At 36.8% G+C, this 20,406-nt stretch overlaps 1 protein-coding gene across 4 annotated transcripts in view; it reads right to left on the reverse strand.

Moving 5' to 3' along the window:
• Positions 1–20,406, reverse strand: part of LIN52 (lin-52 DREAM MuvB core complex component) — a 112,851-nt gene that overhangs the window by 91,633 nt on the left and 812 nt on the right. For 3 of the 4 annotated variants that reach the window (XR_015252198.1, XR_015252199.1, XM_086709313.1), the window contains exons 2-5: positions 15,726–15,800; positions 12,732–12,769; positions 10,086–10,152; positions 8,314–8,397 (exon numbers count right to left, since the gene is read on the reverse strand). Coding sequence is in view for 2 of the 4 variants with exons in the window: in XM_086709313.1 (XP_086565439.1) it covers positions 8,314–8,397; positions 10,086–10,152; positions 12,732–12,769; positions 15,726–15,800 (264 nt within the window). In the remaining 2 variants the exon portion in view is untranslated. Of the gene's footprint in view, positions 1–1,873; positions 4,306–8,313; positions 8,398–10,085; positions 10,153–12,731; positions 12,770–15,725; positions 15,801–20,406 lie in introns of those variants that run through there. The other variant, XM_086709314.1, reaches the window with a different exon arrangement.

Below are 20,406 nucleotides of genomic sequence, written 5' to 3' on the forward strand. Positions count from 1 at the left end.
AATATTACACTGTATGTTTATTGCAATTTAAATGAAAACTTGGAAAAAAAATAAAGCACTAATGAGCAAATGAAAATTAAAATGAAATTAAGAAGACAATGACATTGGGGCACCTGGCTGGCTCAGTCGGAGGAGCACACAACTCTTAACCTTGGGGTCATGAGTTCAAGCCCCACATTGGGGTATAGAAATTACTAAATAAATAAATAAACTTTAAAAAAAAGGGAAAACAATAACATTTGTAACATCAAAAAATAAAATATTTAAGAATTAACAAATAAAATGTAAAACTTATTATTTCAAAAACTACAAAATATTATTGAAAGAAATTAAAGACCTAAGTAAATAGAAAGACATAGTACATTCAGTTATCATCTTAATATTATTAAGATGAGAATACTCCCCAAACTAATCTACAGATTCAATGCACTCTCTCAAAATCCCAGCTGACTTCTTTGCAACAAGTTAAAACTCCTATAGAAATTCAAGAGACCCAGAGTATCCAAAACAATCTTGAAAAAGAACAAAGTTGGAAAACTTACACATCCCAATTTCAAAACTTACTACAAAACTACAGTAATCAAATCAATGGGGTAGTGGCATAAGGACAGACATAAGATCAAGGAAGCAGAACAAAGAGTCTAGAAATAAACCCTCACATTTATGGCCAACTGATTTTTGACAAAAATGCCAAGAGAATCAATAGGAAAAGAAAAGTCTTTTCAACAAATGGTGTTTGAAACAACTGGATATATCCACATGCAAAACAATGAATTTGGATCCCTACCTCACACCATATACTAAAAAATTAACCTAAAATGGATCAAAGACCTAAATGTAAGAGTTAAAAGTATAAAACTCTTAGAAGAAAACACAGGCATAAATCTTCACAACACTGGATTAGGCAATAGTTTCTTAGGTATGAAACCAAAATACAAGCTACAACAACAAAGACAAACCAGACTTAAACAAAATTTGAAAATTTTGTGCTTCAAAGGACATCATCAAGAAAGTAAAAAGACAACACACAAAATGAGACAGAACTTCTGCAAATCATATATATGATAAGTGACCTGTTTTCAGACTATACAAAGAATATCGGGGTGCCTGGGTATCTCAGTTGGCTAAGCATCCAACTCCTGATATCAGCTCAAGTCATGATCCCACAGTTTGTGAGTTTGAGCCCTGCATCAGGCTCTGTGCTGACAGTGTGGAGCCTACTTGGAATTCTGTCTCCCTCTTTCTCTGCCCTTCCTCCTCTGCTCACTGTCTACTCTCTCTCTCTCTCAAGATAAATAAACATTAAAAAAAAAAAAAACCCTCTCACAACTCAATAATAAATATATCCAATTTAAAAATGGGTAAAGGATCTAGGGGCCCCCGGATGGTTCAGTCAGTTAAGTGTCCGACTCTTGGTTTCAGCTCTGGCCATGATCTCACAGTTCATCTCACGCTGTCTGTCTCTCTCAAAATAAATAAATAAATTTAAATAAAAACAAATAAAAATAGGTAAAGGTTTTAAATAAACAGTTCTCCAAAAGAAGATATACAGCTGGTCAATAAGTACATGAAAACATGCTCAATATCATTAGTTATTAGTCAAATGTAATAACAATGAGTCTAAACAATAAGATACTACTTCACATTCATTAGGATGGATAATAATTTTTTGAAGACAAAAACAAGTACTGGAAAGCATATAGAGAAATTGGAACCCTCATACACTGCTGGTAGAAATGTAAAATGGTGCAGCCAGTATGGAAAACAGTCTGACAATTCCTCAAAACATCAGATGTAGAGTTATCATGTGACTCAGAAATTCTACTTCTAGTTATAAGCCCAAGAGAACAAAAAGGCAAATCCACACAAAAACTTGTAAGTAAATGTTTATAGCAGCATTATTCATACTAGTCAAATAGAAGAAATTCAATGTCCATCAAGTAGGGGATAAGTATAATGTGGATAACTGGTGGATAAATATATCTATGAATGGAATATTATTTGACCATGAAAAGAAATTAAGTACTGATCCATGCTATAACATAAACACTGAAAATCAGTCACAAAGACCACATATTGTATGATTCCATTTATATGAAATATCCAAAATAGGTAAATTCATAGACAGAAAGTAGATTAGTGGTGGCCTAGACCTGTGCGCCTAGGGGGTAAATGAGGAATGACTGCTAATGGGTACAGGGTTTCTTTCTGGAGATAAGATGTGGTGATAGTTGCACAACTCTAAATATATTAAAAACCACTGAACTGTACAATACAAATAAGTGAATTGTATAATGTGAATTACATCTCAACAAAGCTGTTATGTAAAAAAGAAAAAAAAAAGAACAAATGCATCAGAGTCCCAAGCTTTAGCATTGTTTTAAATGGCATGATCCTTTGCTTTCCCACTTTCACATTCTATTTAAAAATATTCTGAATATAGCCATTAATTAGCTCATCTGCATGGACTACTAAAAGGATTCTAGCCTTCAGAGACAAGAGACAAAAATTTTTTAAAAGGTAACATGTGTTGAGAATCAGTGTTCAATAGGATTCACAATAGTTCCACTGGTTTGTTGTTTTTTGTTTTTTTTAAGATCTTATTTTTAAGTAATCTCTATACCCAATATGGGGCTCAAATTTACAACCCCAAGATCAAGAGTTGCATGCTCTACCGAACCGGCCAGGCGCCCCTAGTTCCACTGGTCTTAGTTCCAACAGTCCAAGCAAAGGACTGTTGAAAAGACTAAATCAGGATCATGTCCAGATAATAATAGTGATGGACTAAAGTCCAAGTAGAAGATAAAACCAAATCATCACCAATAAGCTTCATCATATTTTTACTACATGTGATCATCCAGCCATTAGAGGAAAAATTCCAGACATTACAAGACCTTTAAACAATACTTCTTATCACTAAAATTCCAACTATCCAGAAAAAACAATTTCCAGAGACTTCCACCTTTTCACTTTTAAGTCAGTGGATTTCATTAGAGAAATTCCATCTTTTCACTTGAAGTCATCAGCAGTTATCATTCACTCAATCATATTTATTTGCATACTTACTATGCAAATTCTTTACTGTGCAAATACATGCACGTTTACTATATGCCAGGTACTCTAGAAAGACAGCTCAAATTATAACTCTTACCTAAAAGAGTTATAATCAATCTAAGGGATAAAACATGTACAAAAAATCTCCCAAAGTGGTAGAAGTACTATACGAATGAAACAAATGAACTGTTTTAAGAGCAATTTAGGAGGCCAGGAAAGAGAGCTCACTTTTCAGATCAGGAATGAGAATGAAAGACTAACGAAAGGGGTAAATTTGGGTCTAAATAGTGAAGGACGAATAAAAGTTCTAACATTAGAAATAGGTCAGGGGAAGTTTTCTGAGAAAAAGGAATAGCATGGATAGAATTAAGAAGGGCAAGTGTTTCAGGAAGAGTGACTATTTCAAACAGGAACAGTGTATGGTGTTTTGGTAGAGAAAAAGTAAGTAAGCAAACTAGACATTAAGCTAGGACCAGAGTGAAAAGGATTTTGAGTGCCGTTCTAGAGTATGAATTTGACCACATGGTCAGTAAAGGACTACTAAAGACTAACAGCAAAAGTCAAAAGAAACAAGTGATACGTTAGAAAAATTAATCTGATTAAGAGTAAACAAGATGGCCTGGAATGCAGTGGTTAAGAGGTAGGGAGACTGGTTAGGTGACTGCAATAGTACCAGCAAAATAAGAGGGATCCTGAACTCAGAAAGAAGAGAAATAAATTCTTTATATGGTAAGGTAGTTTACAATTTTTCATCTTTCTATATATTCCATGAGAATTTCATATAAATTAACTGCTCAAATGAAGCCAAGGGACTTCTATCATGACAAGCTATAAATGCCTACACAAAAAATTACTACACTCCCAAATCTCCATACCAAAAGGGTTATCTGAGACATAATCACATAACGAATCAAAGGGCATGGTTCATCTTCCAAAAGACACAATCTAGTTACTATCAACCCTAGAAGGTACACATTATTTCTATACTAACATTTAACAATGCCCTAGGGAAGTGACAAACAATCATGTTTTGAGGACAAATATTTTTTGCATTTTTTTTCTTTCCATCATCTTTATCAGTGCAGATATTTGCATGAAAACAGGATCACTGGTCCTTGGGGATTCATCAGTTCCTACTGCTTATTTTTCATCCATGTCATCCTCTCAATTAATGCAGGAAAGAGGATTGAGACATCGAAACACCAGATTAGGGTGTCAAGTAAATGTCAACCCTTAGAGTAGATGAATAATCTGTAAGGACAAAAAAAAGATCTTGTTTTTATGCAAATACACCATATATGATAAAACAAAGATTGACTATACCCAAGAAGTCCAATACATACCAATATAAATCTTTCCAATTCTAAATTTTGAAACTATTTTCTGTATGTCAGTTAATTTGTTGTGATCAGGGAAAATGACAATAAGTTGCAAAGCACTGATACAGAAACTGAAATAAGGCTGAATTTTGAACCAGAAAAAAATTCTGAAAAATTTCAGCTGTGCTCATGGGACTCATATAGCAGAAATGAGCATTTGTTTCAGAATTTTGGTTTAGTGCTTAAGGTGGCTATGTTAGGTGACTGCAAATCTCTACCTCCAGAGTCTTAAGTTTGAGAAATACAAATACTTAATAGTAACAATGTTTTTAACTATGTGGATCAAAAACTAAAACAAACCACACCAAATTTCTCATTCTGTGGAAAGCCATTAAAATAATCCTTACTGATATTTAGGGAACTCTGTTCCAAAAACGGAAATAGCGAAAGAATAATTCATTCTGTATAAACAGCTTTCAAGGTAATAGTAAATAGTTGATAAAGTCCTTTATAGAAGGTATCCAGCTAGTAACAAAAAAATGACAGAATTAGACAACCACCATTTGGCAACCTATAATAAAACAGGGTAACGAGGCAGTTACCAAAGGCTACTGAAACTCTGCTGTAAGGCTGACAGAGAATTTTACAATGAATAATAGATCAGGCTAATAATGCCTTTATCAACTAATTAATTTTAACATCACAAAGAGACATAGGCAGACATGATGTACCTTCTGATGGATGTATACAATACCATTTATGAAATACTCTTGCCAAAATAACAATTAAAAGTTCAAGCTGGATCTGTGCAGGCTTCTATATCTAACTACCAGGGAATAAAAAAGGGATAAATGAACATATTAAACACTACCATAGGAATGTAAACAACAAAATCCAGAATGTAGAAAATTCTACAGAACAAATAACTAGTTTTAATAAATGGGGGAAAATAAAAGGGAAGTGGAACTATGACAGATTAAGAGAGACTTAAGGGACATATCAATTAAATACAGTGCATGAACCTTATTCAGGGCCTGATTCAAGTAAACCACCAATTGATAAAGACAATTATAAGTCAACAAGGGAAATCCGAAACCCAATTAGCTATTTGACAACAGTTTGTTAAAAATTTTTAGGCACAGTAATGGAATGGTGGTTATATTTTAAAAGGTTAGGGAAGAGGGAGACAGACCTAGTTTTTTGGAATTATGTATGAAGCTATTGGGTGATGAGGTAATAGGATGCTTAAGATTTGCTTTAAGATAATTATGGGAAGGGGCGCCTGGGTGGCGCAGTCGGTTAAGCGTCCGACTTCAGCCAGGTCACGATCTCGCGGTCCGTGAGTTCGAGCCCCGTGTCAGGCTCTGGGCTGACGGCTCAGAGCCTGGAGCCTGTTTCCGATTCTGTGTCTCCCTCTCTCTCTGCCCCTCCCCCGTTCATGCTCTGTCTCTCTCTGTCCCAAAAATAAATAAACGTTGGAAAAAAAAAAATAAATAAAAAATAAAAATAAATAAATAAATAAAATAATTATGGGAAATTATATAGGTGAAACAGATTGGCTCTGTATGGACTATTGAAATTGGGTCTTGGGAACATGAGACCATTATTCTATTTTTTCTACTTTGTGGCTCAGTCAGTTAAGCATCCAACTACTTTTGATTTCGGCTCAGGTCATGATCTTGGGGTTCATGGGATGGAGCCCCACATCAGGCTCTGCACTAAAGGTGCAGAGCCTGCTTGGGATTCTCTCTCCCTCTCTCTGCCCTACCTCTGTTGCTCATGTACGTGTAATCTCTCTCTCAAAATAAATAAAAAACATTTTTTAAAAATGGGGAAAAATATTATCTTTCTCAGTAGGAAAGCAGAAAAACTAATTAGAAGAAATAAAGCAATTTCAACTACAACTAACTAGAGATAGTAATGTTGATAAATACATTTGGCAATATAGTGTCTTCTTAATATAATAAGCATAAAACTTCATCTAAAAAACTGACAGAGAGATAAAGGATTATCTTTTTTTTTTTTTTTAAGAGACAGAACATGAGCTAGGGAGAAGGGAAGAGGGAGACAGAATCTTTTTTTTTTTAAGTTTATTTATTTTTGAGAGAGAGAGCAAGTGAGCAAGAGAAAGAGACAGTGTTGAGTGGAGGAAGGGCAGAGAAAAAAGGAGAGAGAATCCCAAGCAGGCTCTGCACAGTCAGCACAGAGCCCGATGTGGGGCTCAAACTCATGAAATCGCAAGATCAGGATCTGAGCCAAAACCAAGAGTTGGATGCTTAACCGACTGACCCACCCAGCACCCCGAGGTAAAGGATTATTATGATTATTATAGCATTTACTATCCAGAGCTAGTAAAAGAATCAACTTCTATATGATACCAACCTTGCATTCATGAATTTAATAATCACACATTTGCCTTTTCATTATAAACCCTGGAAGTCCATGATATACGTGCTAAGTAGTAATTTTGCCAAGACGTAAATTTTAATCATGAGACATAAATGACCAGTAACACAGAGGAAAGTTAGATAAAAATGAGTAAACCTAGTAGACCAACTAGCAACCATATTTCAAAGCAGTTTGTTGTTTCCTGCTCCTTGATTCATGAGGTGGTTAAAATGTTTTCTTGGGAAAAGAAAGCAACTGCTAATGACAGTGATGGAAATATTGAAAAGATAAAGAGACCTAAGGAAGTGATGACTATTAGTCAAAAATTAAAAGTTTTATAGGTGCCTGGGTGGCTCAGTTGGTTGAACAACTCTTGATTTTGGCTCATCATCTCACAGTTCATGAGATAGAGCCCTGTGTTGGGCTTTGTGCTGACCATATGGAGCCTGCTTGGGATTCTCTCTCTCCTCTCTCTCTACGCCTCCCCCCACTCGCTGTAAATCAATCGATCAACCAATCAATCAATCAGAAGTTTTAAATTAAATTTTAAAGTGACATATTGAATTTGGCACTAATTTAAAACAACAATGGGAACGAATCCTCTATATGCTCTATAAATAAGAAAATTTATGAAACTATTTTTGGGATTATTCCAATCAGTGCAAAACTTGCATGTGTGAAGAAAATTATAAGCTACTGTAGCCTCTTACAACTGTGGATTCAGGAAGGTCTCAGGAAATTCTAACCACAGTATTATGTTGAGTTTCTCGTTCACTTAAAAAGTGAGAAATTCTACAATTCCTTTCCCAGTTTTATAATGAATACAGTATGGAAAGAGATATAATCTATATGGGCTATCCTTTGGGGAACCAATCTTTCCTCCAATTCCATGTGATCTGAGTCAGACTAATCCCTCTAAACTGTGTCTGTATCCAGGACTCAAGCCTGGCCCATCAGAATGTTCCATGCTAACTGGCCAAAGGAGTGGTTCTAAAATAGGTCTAAGTCAAGATGGTATAGTCTGAGTCCTCCCCAGGATCTTTCTTTTGGAATGTTCATAAAAGATATTCTTTATTTTGGGGTTACAAGATTTAAAGACATATAAACTGGAGCTCCTTTTGGCCACCTTCCCCACTGCTAGTTCAAAGAATAAGGCTAATGCAAGAGCCTTGAGCTGCAAAACAAAAGCCAAGAACAAGAATACATCCCATTAAAAGTCAAAGATCTAGATACCCTCAAAGCTATTTCTACTCCTGAAATTTTGATTTGCACGAACAAAGTCCCTCTTTTGCTTAAGCTAGTCTGATTTGACATTCTATCGCTTCAAACTCAAAGGGTTTCCAATATACTTTTATTGTATAGAGAAAAATAACTTGTTACTGAGTAAACACCATAATTGTTCCAGTGTATTATACCACAAAAGGCACACTAGATTATAGTGACTCCTTACCTTCAGAATGCCTAATAAAGATACTTTCTGAGTTACAGCTAGAACTCATCATGAAATGTACAACCTGCAACCCTGAATAAATGTGATCGTATGGGTACTCACACTCATCTAGCCCCAGCTGATAGGCCAAGTTCTGCAGGCCCCGTACCTTCTCCATCAAATTAGCTGTGGTGAGGCTCCCCAGTTCTGAAACAGAGTAATTTATTTCAATACCATTTCTTTCTACTGTTCTCTAGTGACAATCCATTCAGATTAGAAATCTTTCTTATAAAACTTTTCAAGCTTAATTCTTATCTAATAAATAGAAAACGGATCTCTTCTCATCCAAGCATTCTCTCTATACACACACACACATACACACACAGAAATCAGTGAATTTTTCCTACTGTTGCAAAATGCTTCAGATGAAAATAGCATAAAAACATAGTAAATTATGTTTTATTCTAAAGATCCTTTTATAACTTTCATTTCACCCATCACACAAAATAAACACACCATTAAAATATGAAACCTTGTGATCTGATACAACACTGAGAAAGTCTCAGACAGATCTTTGTCTTACAAAATGGCACTGTCTCCACTATCATTTATAAGTCCCCATTATTCCAAATAATAATAAAATAGCAACAAAACAGTTACTGTTCCCCATTCCCCTAAGTTAGTAAACAGAGACTAAACATTAATCCAAACTACCTTCAAACCAAAATCCTATAAATTTTTTTAAGTATACTAGATAAAAAGACAGTATACTTAAAATAAAAACTTAGTTTACCAGATTTTCATTTAAATAGCACACAATTCCTTTTATGTTTAGATACAGATCAATTGGAATGGAACATGATGCTATAATCCCTTACTAAAAATGTAAAGTTTCCTTAGGAAATTCATACTGATGGGACATCATATAAATGTCTGTTTGGAACATTACAACAATGAACCCGAGATGCCCTTGAGACTTAATTTTTCCATGGTTGGAGGAGGGGATCTGCATTTAAGCATTTCATGCAGAACAATGAATTACTTCTGAAATCAAATAAAGGTGCTATTTTCTCCCACTTATCATGCCACACTCATTATCCACATCTGGCATAAGTAGACTTTCGTGATCTGTTCAGCTCTTGAATAGCTCAAGAAAGCCAGATTTTTACCTTAATTTCAGTCTATTACTTCACAACCATCATGAATCTTATCACCAGAAGGATGATAAAAATTAAATAAAGTAGAGCAAAATCAAGGAAAATTAATGTTTTTTAATTTAAATTTCCACTTTGTGGTTGAGTTCCAAGTCATTTATCAAACAACAATATTCACTACTTCTAGTATTCTTTATGGAAGAAATTGATGGCATAGAAAGAACTAAAAGACAGATCTTAACCCACTAAGAGGTTATCAATTAATAGTATGACAACAATATATGGCAGTAAATCCTAAATAAGGCACTTGTGTTAGAGTGGTAAAGGACTAGACTTAAAAGATCAGTTTAAATTTTAATTCTAATAAATCTTGGTTAAGTTAACCTCTGAACTTTAGACACCATCATACCTAACTCACAGGACCTTTATGAGAATTAAATGGGAAATTTTTATGTGAGAGCTTTTGTTGACTGTAGCATTATACAAAATAAAGTTAATATTAAAGGAATTTAGCAGCAGCAGAAATCATCATGACTGGTCCTGAGTTGAAGGGATTTATACATATGAAAAAATAGGGGCAAGCATTCAGACATGAAGAATCATGAATCAGCTTAGTTAAGCAGGCGGTCTGACTGCAGCAGAGAATACCCATAAGGGAATAGTGAGAGAAAAATTGGAAAGGTGGTTTGTGGAAGAGCATAAACGTCAGGTTAAAAGTTAGAAGTCACCAGCATTGCTTACCTTTCAACATGTCAATGTCATCACGTTCTATTTCAGCCATCCATTTGGGTGGAGAACTAGTAATAGGCTGTCAAAATGTAAGAATACATCCACTCAGATGCATACAAAATGTAAAGAGATCGTAATCTTCCTTCTTATAAGAAAAGTAGATTGTCATACAGTCTTCAGCCTTCAGGCTTTTGTTCAAAACTACTGAAAATTATAATTTCAAAAGCTCAGATTTCTCTAGGTTCAGATATGGCCTGCAAAGAGTTACTTTACAAAATAATACTGCTCATCTTTATAGTTGGTCTCAGAGAAATTATCTTAGAAGAAAGGTCTGGGGACACCTGGGTGGCTCCATCAGTTAAGCCTCTGATTCTTGATTTGGGTTCAGGTCGTGATGTCATGGTCCATGAGATTAAGCCAAAAGCCCCATGTCATGCTCTGCGCTGACAGTGTGGATACTACTTGGAATTCTCTCTTCCTCTCCCTCTGCGCCTCCCCCCACCTCGATCTCTTTGTCAAAATAAATAAATAAACATTAAAAAAAAAAGAAGAAAAAGAAGAAGAAGAAGAAGAAGAAGAAGAAGAAGAAGAAGGAGAAGAAGAAAGGTCTGACCACTGTTACTATTTCATGCGTAAGAGATTAGTAAAGCAATGAAAGAAATTACTTGAAATCCAGTTCTGGCAAAAGACTCCAACTGAACTGCTCGAGACAATCAGCAAGTAACATTCTCTGGCACAGGAGAAGATTCAAAGAAAGAAGATGTCTCTGTCTCTCTCACACACACACACATACACATACACACAGAGACACACAGGAATATTACTCGGCCATAAAGCAATGAAATCTTGCCATTCGTAACAACACGAATGGACCTAGAGGGTATTATGCTATGTGAAATAAGTCAGAGAAAGACAAATACCACATGATTTCACTTATATGTGGGACCTAAAAAAAAAAAAAAAAAAAATGAGGGGAGCTTGGGCAGCTCAGTTGGTTAAGCATCTAACTCTTGATTTTGGCTCAGGTCATGATCTCACAGTCATGAGATCGAGCCCCATGTTCAGCTCTACACTGATAGTGCACTGAGCCTATTTGGAATTCTCTCTCCCTCTGCCCCTCCTCCACTCGTGCTCACATGCTCTCTCTCTCTCACAAAATAAATAAAACTTAAAAATAAATGAATAAGCAAAAAACAGAAACAGACTCATGAATACAGAGAACAAACTGGTGGTTGTGTTGGGAGAGGAGTGGGCAAAATAGGTGAAGGGGATTAAGGGATACAAACTTTCAGTTATAAAGTAAATAAGTCACAGAAACAAAAAGTACAGCATAAGGAATATAGTCAATGATAATGTAATATATATAATTGTTGATTCACTATGCTATACTCCTGAAACCAATATATTATATGTCAACTATAACTGAAGTAAAAATTTTTTAAAGAGGGGCGCCTGGGTAGCTCAGTCGGTTAAGCATCCGACTTCGGCTCAGGTCATGAACTTGTGGTTCCTGAGTTTGAGCCCCGCTTCGGGCTCTGTGCTGACAGCTCAGAGCCTGCTTCAGATTCTGTGTCTCCTTCTCTCCCTGCCCCTCCTCTGCTCATGCTCTTCTCTCTCACAAAAATAAAGACTAAAAAAAATTTTTTTTAATTTTTTTAAAGAAGTAGTCCTCAATTTGTGAGAAGACTATCATGATCATCACTTCAAATTTCACTTTACTATAACATTTTAGAAAACTTTAGAACTTTTATCTTCTCATTTATGAAAAGTAAACTTACATGCTCGCTTCGCGTATACTATGAAAAGTAAACTTGCAAAATATGGAAGAGAGCCCATTCTTGGAATAACTTTTGGCAACAGTTTTCAAGCCTCGTTGCACATGAGAATCATCTATGTAACAAAAAAATACAGATGATGTGGACACACTCCAGATGCACTGATGTAGAGTATCAGAGGTGGGGAAAGGGTCCAGTGAAGAGAACAGAGCAACCGACATTACAATGTATTTTTTTGTTGTTTTTTTTTTCAACTCTGGATACATTTTATTTATTTACTTTTTAACACAGTTTATTGTCAAATTGGCTAACATAGTGTGTAAAGTGTGCTCTTGGTTTTTGGGGTAGATTCTAATGTACCGTTTATTTAACTTCAAAAACATTTCAGGACCCTACACATACAAAAAAGGGTAACAGAACGTTTTAGGGCCTGCTGCCTTGAAAGTAGGAAAGTTGTAGCTCTAATGGATGCTTTACTTTGCCTTCTAATGAGCCACTGAGAAATTTCAAATTCCTGTAAGGAAGTATAAGCTAAGATCATAATGCATCTCATAAACAAAAGAGAAAAGTTTCAAAATCATGGTTTGGTCAAAAAGAATATTAGTGTTACATTAAATATTTCATCTGCCTTGCCTTAAGAGCTTTCACGCTGAGAAAAGTGGCTAATAGACATAGGTCAAAATGCCAAAATAGAGCATTTGGACAGAGGAAGACATTATTATCAACATGATGATGATATAAACAGATTTCCAGGGCTGTAGTTACAAACTGATTTTAAGCCTATGACATTTTTCTTGAAAATAAAGAAACAGGAGATATTTAAGCTTTTACTAAGGAGTAAAACACTGTATAAATGTCATTAGGTAAATAAAATATTACTTACACTTTTAAAGGAAGCTGCGAATTCAGCAACACCTGGTACTGAAAAGAAAAAAACATATTATTTATTCAATAAATATTTCAGGGTCCCAGACATAGAGGAGCCAAATAAGAAGAAGAAAACAGCCTTGTCTTCAAGGAGCTTACAGTCTGGAAAAGGAGAGAAACTCGGTAATTATTTTTTAAGTGCTCCAAGAAAGATACCAGGTGCTATGGGAAGACAAAAAAAAAAGGGGGGGGGGGGAGAGAGAGAGGAAAGAAAAGAAAGAAAAGGAAAAAAAAAGAGAGAAAAAGAAAAAAAAGAAATCTGTATCTGACTGAGGGGAGGGAAGAAAAGCTTCTCAAAGAAAATAATGCCTCAACTGAACTTGGAAGGATCAGGAGTTAGCTGGAAGGACAGGGAGATACAATATGTCTTACCAAAAAATTTAAATTTACTTTTTTAGGTATGCTGTTCTATCAATCCAGTTGTTACTTAAATGCCGCACAAGAAGAATTACATTAGAAAACAAAATGATAAAAACAGATATTTAAAAATAAAATACTGTTGGGGTGCCTGGGTGGCTCAATCAGTTAAGCATCCGACTTTGGCTCAGGTCATGATTTCACGTCTCGTGGTTCGAGCTCTGCATCGAGCTCTGTGCTGACAGTTCAGAGCCTGGAGCCTGCTTCAGATTCTGTGTTTCTCTCTCTCTCTCTGCCCCTTCCCCACTCGCACTCTGTCTCTCTCTCTCTCTCTCAAAAATAAACAGTAAATAAAATAAAATACAGTAAAATAAAATGAAATAACTGTTCAACCTCACTAATAAAGAAACATGAACTAAAGATAATAAATATCAGTAACGTCCAATAATGGCTAGTATCTGGGTAAATGGGCACTCACACACAGCCATCCTCTACATTGTGTACAAAGGTACATGTTAGAGGTACATGTTAAGTTGTTTGTAATATCAAACAGTGGACTAAAGTTTCCAAATAGGGTAGGAATATATAAACTACAGTATATCTACATAATGAAATACTTCAGGAGAACGAAGTACATCTAGACCTACTAACATGGAAAGATGCATTAATAAATTACTAGGTGGGATAAGTTAAGCTATATTAGCCCAACCTGTACATGTGACACATCATTATAGCAAAAACAACAAAACAAAACAAAAACCAAAACCCAAAAAGCCCTGCTGTATACTTTATTTTTTTTTTTCTTTCTATTTTTTTTTTTTATTTATATATGAAATTTATTGTCAAATTGGTTTCCATACAACACCCAGTGCTCATCCCAAAAGGTGCCCTCCTCAATACCCATCACCCACCCTCTCCTCCCTCCCACCCCCCATCAACCCTTAGTTTGTTCTCAGTTCTCAACAGTCTCTTATGCTTTGGCTCTCTCCCACTCTAACCTCTTTTTTTTTCCTTCCCCTCCCCCATGGGTTCCTGTCAAGTTTCTCAGGATCCACATAAGAGTGAAACCATATGGTATCTGTCTTTCTCTGTATGGCTTATTTCACTTAGCATCACACTCTCCAGTTCCATCCACGTTGCTACAAAAGGCCATATTTCATTTTTTGTCATTGCCACGTAGTATTCCATAGTGTATATAAACCACAATTTCTTTATCCATTCATCAGTTGATGGACATTTAGGCTCTTTCCATAATTTGGCTATTGTTGAGAGTGCTGCTATGAACATTGGGGTACAAGTGCCCCTATGCATCAGTACTCCTGTGTCCCTTGGATAAATTCCTAGCAGTGCTATTGCTGGGTCATAGGGTAGGTCTATTTTTAATTTTCTGAGGAACCTCCACACTGCTTTCCAGAGCGGCTGCACCAGTTTGCATTCCCACCAACAGTGCAAGAGGGTTCCCGTTTCTCCACATCCTCTCCAGCATCTATAGTCTCCTGATTTGTTCATTTTGGCCACTCTGACTGGCGTGAGGTGATACCTGAGTGTGGTTTTGATTTGTATTTCCCTGATAAGGAGCGACGCTGAACATCTTTTCATGTGCCTGTTGGCCATCCGGATGTCTTCTTTAGAGAAGTGTCTATTCATGTTTTCTGCCCATTTCTTCACTGGGTTATTTGCTTTTCGGGTGTGGAGTTTGGTGAGCTCTTTATAGATTTTGGATACTAGCCCTTTGTCCGAAATGTCATTTGCAAATATCTTTTCCCATTCCGTTGGTTGCCTTTTAGTTTTGTTGGTTGTTTCCTTTGCTGTGCAGAAGCTTTTTATCTTCATAAGGTCCCAGTAATTCACTTTTGCTTTTAATTCCCTTGCCTTTGGGGATGTGTCGAGTAAGAGATTGCTACGGCTGAGGTCAGAGAGGTCTTTTCCTGCTTTCTCCTCTAAGGTTTTGATGGTTTCCTGTCTCACATTCAGGTCCTTTATCCATTTTGAGTTTATTTTTGTGAATGGTGTGAGAAAGTGGTCTAGTTTCAACCTTCTGCATGTTGCGGTCCAGTTCTCCCAGCACCATTTGTTAAAGAGACTGTCTTTTTTCCATTGGATGTTCTTTCCTGCTTTGTCAAAGATGAGTTGGCCATACGTTTGTGGGTCTAGTTCTGGGGTTTCTATTCTATTCCATTGGTCTATGTGTCTGTTTTTGTGCCAACCCTGCTGTATACTTTAAAAATATGTATTTGTTTATCTATATAATCATTATAAAAGCCAAGAAGATTTGTACCAAACTATTAATAGTGATTTTACAAGAGTGAGTGAAGGAAGTGAAGAAATACTTTATGTATCCCTGAATTGTCTGAACTTATTTCAGATGTAATTTTTTTAAGGCTGTCTATCATTTCCTGAGTCACACTGTGTCCTGAAAAAGTTAAACCACCAAAAAGCTATTCTTAACATCAGACCACAGAATTCAGTCTCTTCCCTGTGAAGTAAAATCAAATTTTTAACCATTACAGTTAAATGATAACTTCAAAACTCTCTCTCAAAGTAGCACTGATTCTCCTGTATTACTTCTGATATCAAGAAACCAAAAACTTACATTGTTCTGGCCAAAGGTCTGGCGAGGCACGGTCAAGTTTTTCAAAACTTAGCAGAGATGCTTCCAGATCTGTCCCTAGAACAAAACACCCACATGAGCCAAGAAGACACAAAACATGTTAATTCACATTTTATAACACTTCAAACTCAAAGAACATAACAAACTGGGGACACTCTCTTGGAAGTCTAGAAATCCGAGTTCTAGACCTACTGACACTACCAGGCCATGATGTTATAAAAATAAATCATTCTCCTTCATCAAACTTCACTTTTCTGATCTATAAACTGGGAGCAATATTTTAGTGGGGTATTAAGAAAAATAAGTAACAACAAACCCATCTGTATCTTCACTCATACTCTTAGACTTTCCCGCAATTAAGTGTCCCTGCTCCCAAGAAAGACAAACTCCTCTGCAGAGCTCTACATGCCATTTTTTTTCTTGCTTTGTCAAAGATATCATCTTGAATAATCTTTCTTACACAATTAATTTCTATGTTTTCTACTGGCTCATCCTCAACAGCAAGCGAGCCTGTTCTAGAATTTCTCCTTCTTTGAAAAAAATTCTTCTATGACCCCATTACCTCCTTTTTCCTCCTTCATTTCAAAAGTTCTTGAGTTGTCTATCCTGCTATTTCCACTTCCTTTACCTCACATTCTCTCCTTAACCCATCACAATCAGGCTTCTGCTCCTGCATACATGGAAAGTGTTGTGGTCAAGGTCACCTATGACTACCTATGTTGCTAAATCCAGCAGTCACTTCTCTGTTGTCTATTATGTGACCTCTCTGCAGCACTTACATACTGACCACTCTCCTTGAAAAACTCCACTTCCAGCTTCTATAAAACCTCTATGATGCTGATTTTTCTCCTACCTCACTGACTCCTTCCTCATTCTCCACCACACAGGTCCCACCCTAGGCTGGCTTCACTCTCTACCTGAAGTCTCCTAAGGAGATCTCATCTAGCCTCACAGTTTTTACCATCATTTATATGTCAATAACTCCATAATTATATTTCCAGTCCCAATCTTACCCAGAACTTCAGAGGAAGAGCTAGGAGGCTACTTAACAAACTCCTCTGCCACAGCTCTAATAACTCCTGACATCTGTCTCTATTTACATGTGTGAAAACCGTAAGTCTAATACATTCAAAATCATCTCCACCTCAAGAAATAGAACCACCATGAACCCCAGTTCTCAAACCAAAATCCAGATGTCATCTATCCTTCATGACTCCCTTTCCTTCACTCATCCATTACAATCCATTAGTAAGTCCAGTAGTTTCCCTCTCCAAAATATACCATGAAACCAAATTAACTAGCCAAGGAACCATCACTTCTCTCCCAGACTATTCAGAAGCCTCTCAACAGTTCTCCCTGCTTCGATTTTTACCTCTTCCCCTCTCTACCCAAATCTGTTCTTCACAAAGTAGCCAGAACTGACTTTTTTAAAAAAATGTCAATCAGTTTGTGTGACTCTTCGGCTTAAGGGACTTCTTCCCAGCTAAGTTCATGAATGTATATTGTATCTGCCATGCCCTAGAAAAACATCACACATGATCCAGCCCCTGCCTAATTCTTCCATACCATTTGATACGTACCATTCCTTCACTACTCTTGCCCTGGCACACAGTAGATGCTCAACATTAATAACAATTAACGTTTGTTGAGTATCCATTGTGTGCTCAGTATGATAGACAGTTGCATAAATTAGTTCTTTAATGGTCTAAACAGTGGTTCTTAACATTTTCTGGGTGAGTCACATCTTTGGAAATCTGGGGAAAAAAGGGCTATGGATTCATTCCCTGGAAAACGTACGTATGTATAAAATTTCAACATGTGCTTTCCTTGGGGTGCCTGGTGGCTCAGTCAGTTAAGCGCCTGACTCTTGATCTCAGCTCAGGTCTTTTTTTTTTTTTTTTTTTTTTTAATGTTTATTTTTGAGAGAGAGAGAGAGAGAGAGAGGAGAGAGACAGAGTGCAAACGGGAGACAGGCAGAGAGAGAGGGAAACACAGAATCTGAAGCAGGTTCCAGACTCTGAGCTGTCAACACAGAGCCCGATGCGGGGCTCGAACTCACAGACTACGAGATCGTGACATAAGCCGAAGTTGGACGCTCAACCAACTGAACCACCCAGACGCCCCTCAGCTCAGGTCTTGATCTCAGAGTCGTGAGTTCAAGACCTGTGTTGGGCTGGATGCTGGGCATGAAGCCTAATTAAAAAAACAACAACAGGGGCGCCTGGGTGGCGCAGTCGGTTAAGCGTCCGACTTCAGCCAGGTCACGATCTCGCGGTCCGTGAGTTCGAGCCCCGCGTCAGGCTCTGGGCTGATGGCTCAGAGCCTGGAGCCTGTTTCCAATTCTGTGTCTCCCTCTCTCTCTGCCCCTCCCCGTTCATGCTCTGTCTCTCTCTGTCCCAAAAATAAATAAACGTTGAAAAAAAAAAAAAAACAACAACAAACATGTGCTTTTCTCTAAACTGGATTCCCCCCCCCCCCAAATATTCTACGGGAATTTCCAGCAGCATTCTAATTGGTAAAGAACTCAACCCTAATAAATTGTCTTAACTAAGCATCCAAAAATGGTAACAAAGAAAAGCTGTGTGTAACACACAAAATGCCAATTTTCAAATTCCCAAGGAATGTTACTGATGGGAAGCTCAATCACAACAAAAGTGAACTTACTGAGAATAGGATCCAGTAACAAACAAGGGTGGTCTTATGATCCCACGGTCTGGGGCATAACTGAGAATTTGCTGTGAGTGCTACTCTCATTCATTAATTCCAATGTTCTCCTTTTTAAAGAAGTGCTAAGCAAATTTAACATTAAAAAGACAAATGAGTAAATGACCTAGATTTGAATTAAATCTTACAGAAAGAGACAGGTAAAACACTAAAGATACAAGCTAGGGGCACCTGGGTGGCTCAGTCGGTTAAGCATCCAACTCTGGCACAGGTCATGAGTTCTCAGTTTATGAGTTCGAGCCCCACATTGGGCTCTGCACTGACAGGGTGGAGCCTGCTTGGGATTCTCTCTCAACCTCTCTGCCCCTCCCCCACTCTCTCACACATGCACTCTCTCTCTCAAAATAAATAAACTTTTAAAATAGTGAGAAAGCTAGGCAGTGGAATATTTTAGGATGAGATACTTATTTAGAAGCTGTATTTAAGTTCAAAGCGCTCAACTTGATTTTGTCAGATTAAAAGGAAAAGATTAGGTGAAGAATGCAATTCTGTAAAAGATAAGCATGAAAACTGAAAAATCAAGTGTGCAAATAGAGTGACTATGGAGATGGCTAGAAGATCAAGGGAAAACAATGTTTCCAATATTCTTCCTAGCCAAAAAAAGGAAAAAAAAAAATAGAGAACACAAGAAAAAAACAAAATACAAGCAACACAATTCTAAAATCTCCAAATTTATAAATATAAAAACAACTTAGTAATAAACTAAAAAAAAAATTTTTTTTAATGATTTTTATTTATTTTTGAGAGAGACAGAGCATGAGCGGGGGAGAGACAGAGTATGAGTGGGAGAGAGGCAGAGAAAGAGGGAGACACAGAATTTGAGGCAGGTTCCAGGTGCTGAGCTGTCAGTTAAGAGCCTGATGCAGGGCTCAAACTCGTGAACCACGAGATCATGACCTGAGGCAAAGTCGGACACTTAACCTACTGAGCCACCCAGTCGCCCCATAAACTAAAAATTTTAATAGCAATTACTTCTACTTCTATCACTTGCCTGATTTTTTAAAAATTCTGGTAAGATACACATAACAAAATGTACCACTTTAACCATTTTTAAGGGTACAGTTCAGTGGCATTAAAAACATTCACACTGTTGTGTAACCATCATTACCATCCATCTCCAGAATATTCTCACCATTCTAAACTGAAACTCTCTACCCTATTCAACAATAACCACCCATTCCCTTAGTTGACTTTATAAATGTCCTTTTTTGTTTTTTCTGGCAAGAAAGACATTTTAAGAGAGCATCCAGGCAGAAGGAATATTTTTTGACGCTGAACACCCATCATTTCTTATACAGTATGCACCTGTGCTCAAAAAACTTAAGACTAAGTTAAACTTGAAACCCAAGACTAGTAAATTATTGATTAAAAATAAAATGTTAATTGAAGGTCTACTGCTTGCCAGACACTGTGCTAAACTCTGGGATCCAACCATGAACAGACAGACTTGGAATTTATAATCTAGCATGAAAGGGGCAAAATTAACAGACTAATTATGCTGACAGTGAAGGTAGTGAGGTAGTGAGTAACAGTGAAGAGAGGCAACTTCAGATACTGTGTTCTGGGAAGCCTTCTCTGGGAAGTGATTAAAATGAGACCTTAAAGTACAAAAGCATTTACATGATTGATGAATCTCTTCTTCCCCCAAAGCACCTAACATTTTGCCTTTCATACAGTGGAAACTCAGTAATAGCTCTCCTGGCCTCAATTTCCTCATTCCTGAAATAAACTTTCAAGATTTCTTCCAAACACAAAATGTGTTTGAGAAGAGAAAACTACACATCAATGAAACGGACGTGAGGATGGGGGCGGTAGAAGCAAAAATTAAGTGAGTTCAGAAATGACTGCAAAATCATAAATAAGGCAGAATGGAGTGCAGAAGAATGCGGATATACCAAAACCACTTAATTGCTATCTGAAGTGACTTGTATCTTAGACA

This window comes from Puma concolor, chromosome B3, assembly GCF_028749965.1.
Source record: "Puma concolor isolate L17-30 chromosome B3, mPumCon1.1.hap2, whole genome shotgun sequence".
NCBI classification, from domain to species: Eukaryota; Metazoa; Chordata; class Mammalia; order Carnivora; family Felidae; genus Puma; species Puma concolor.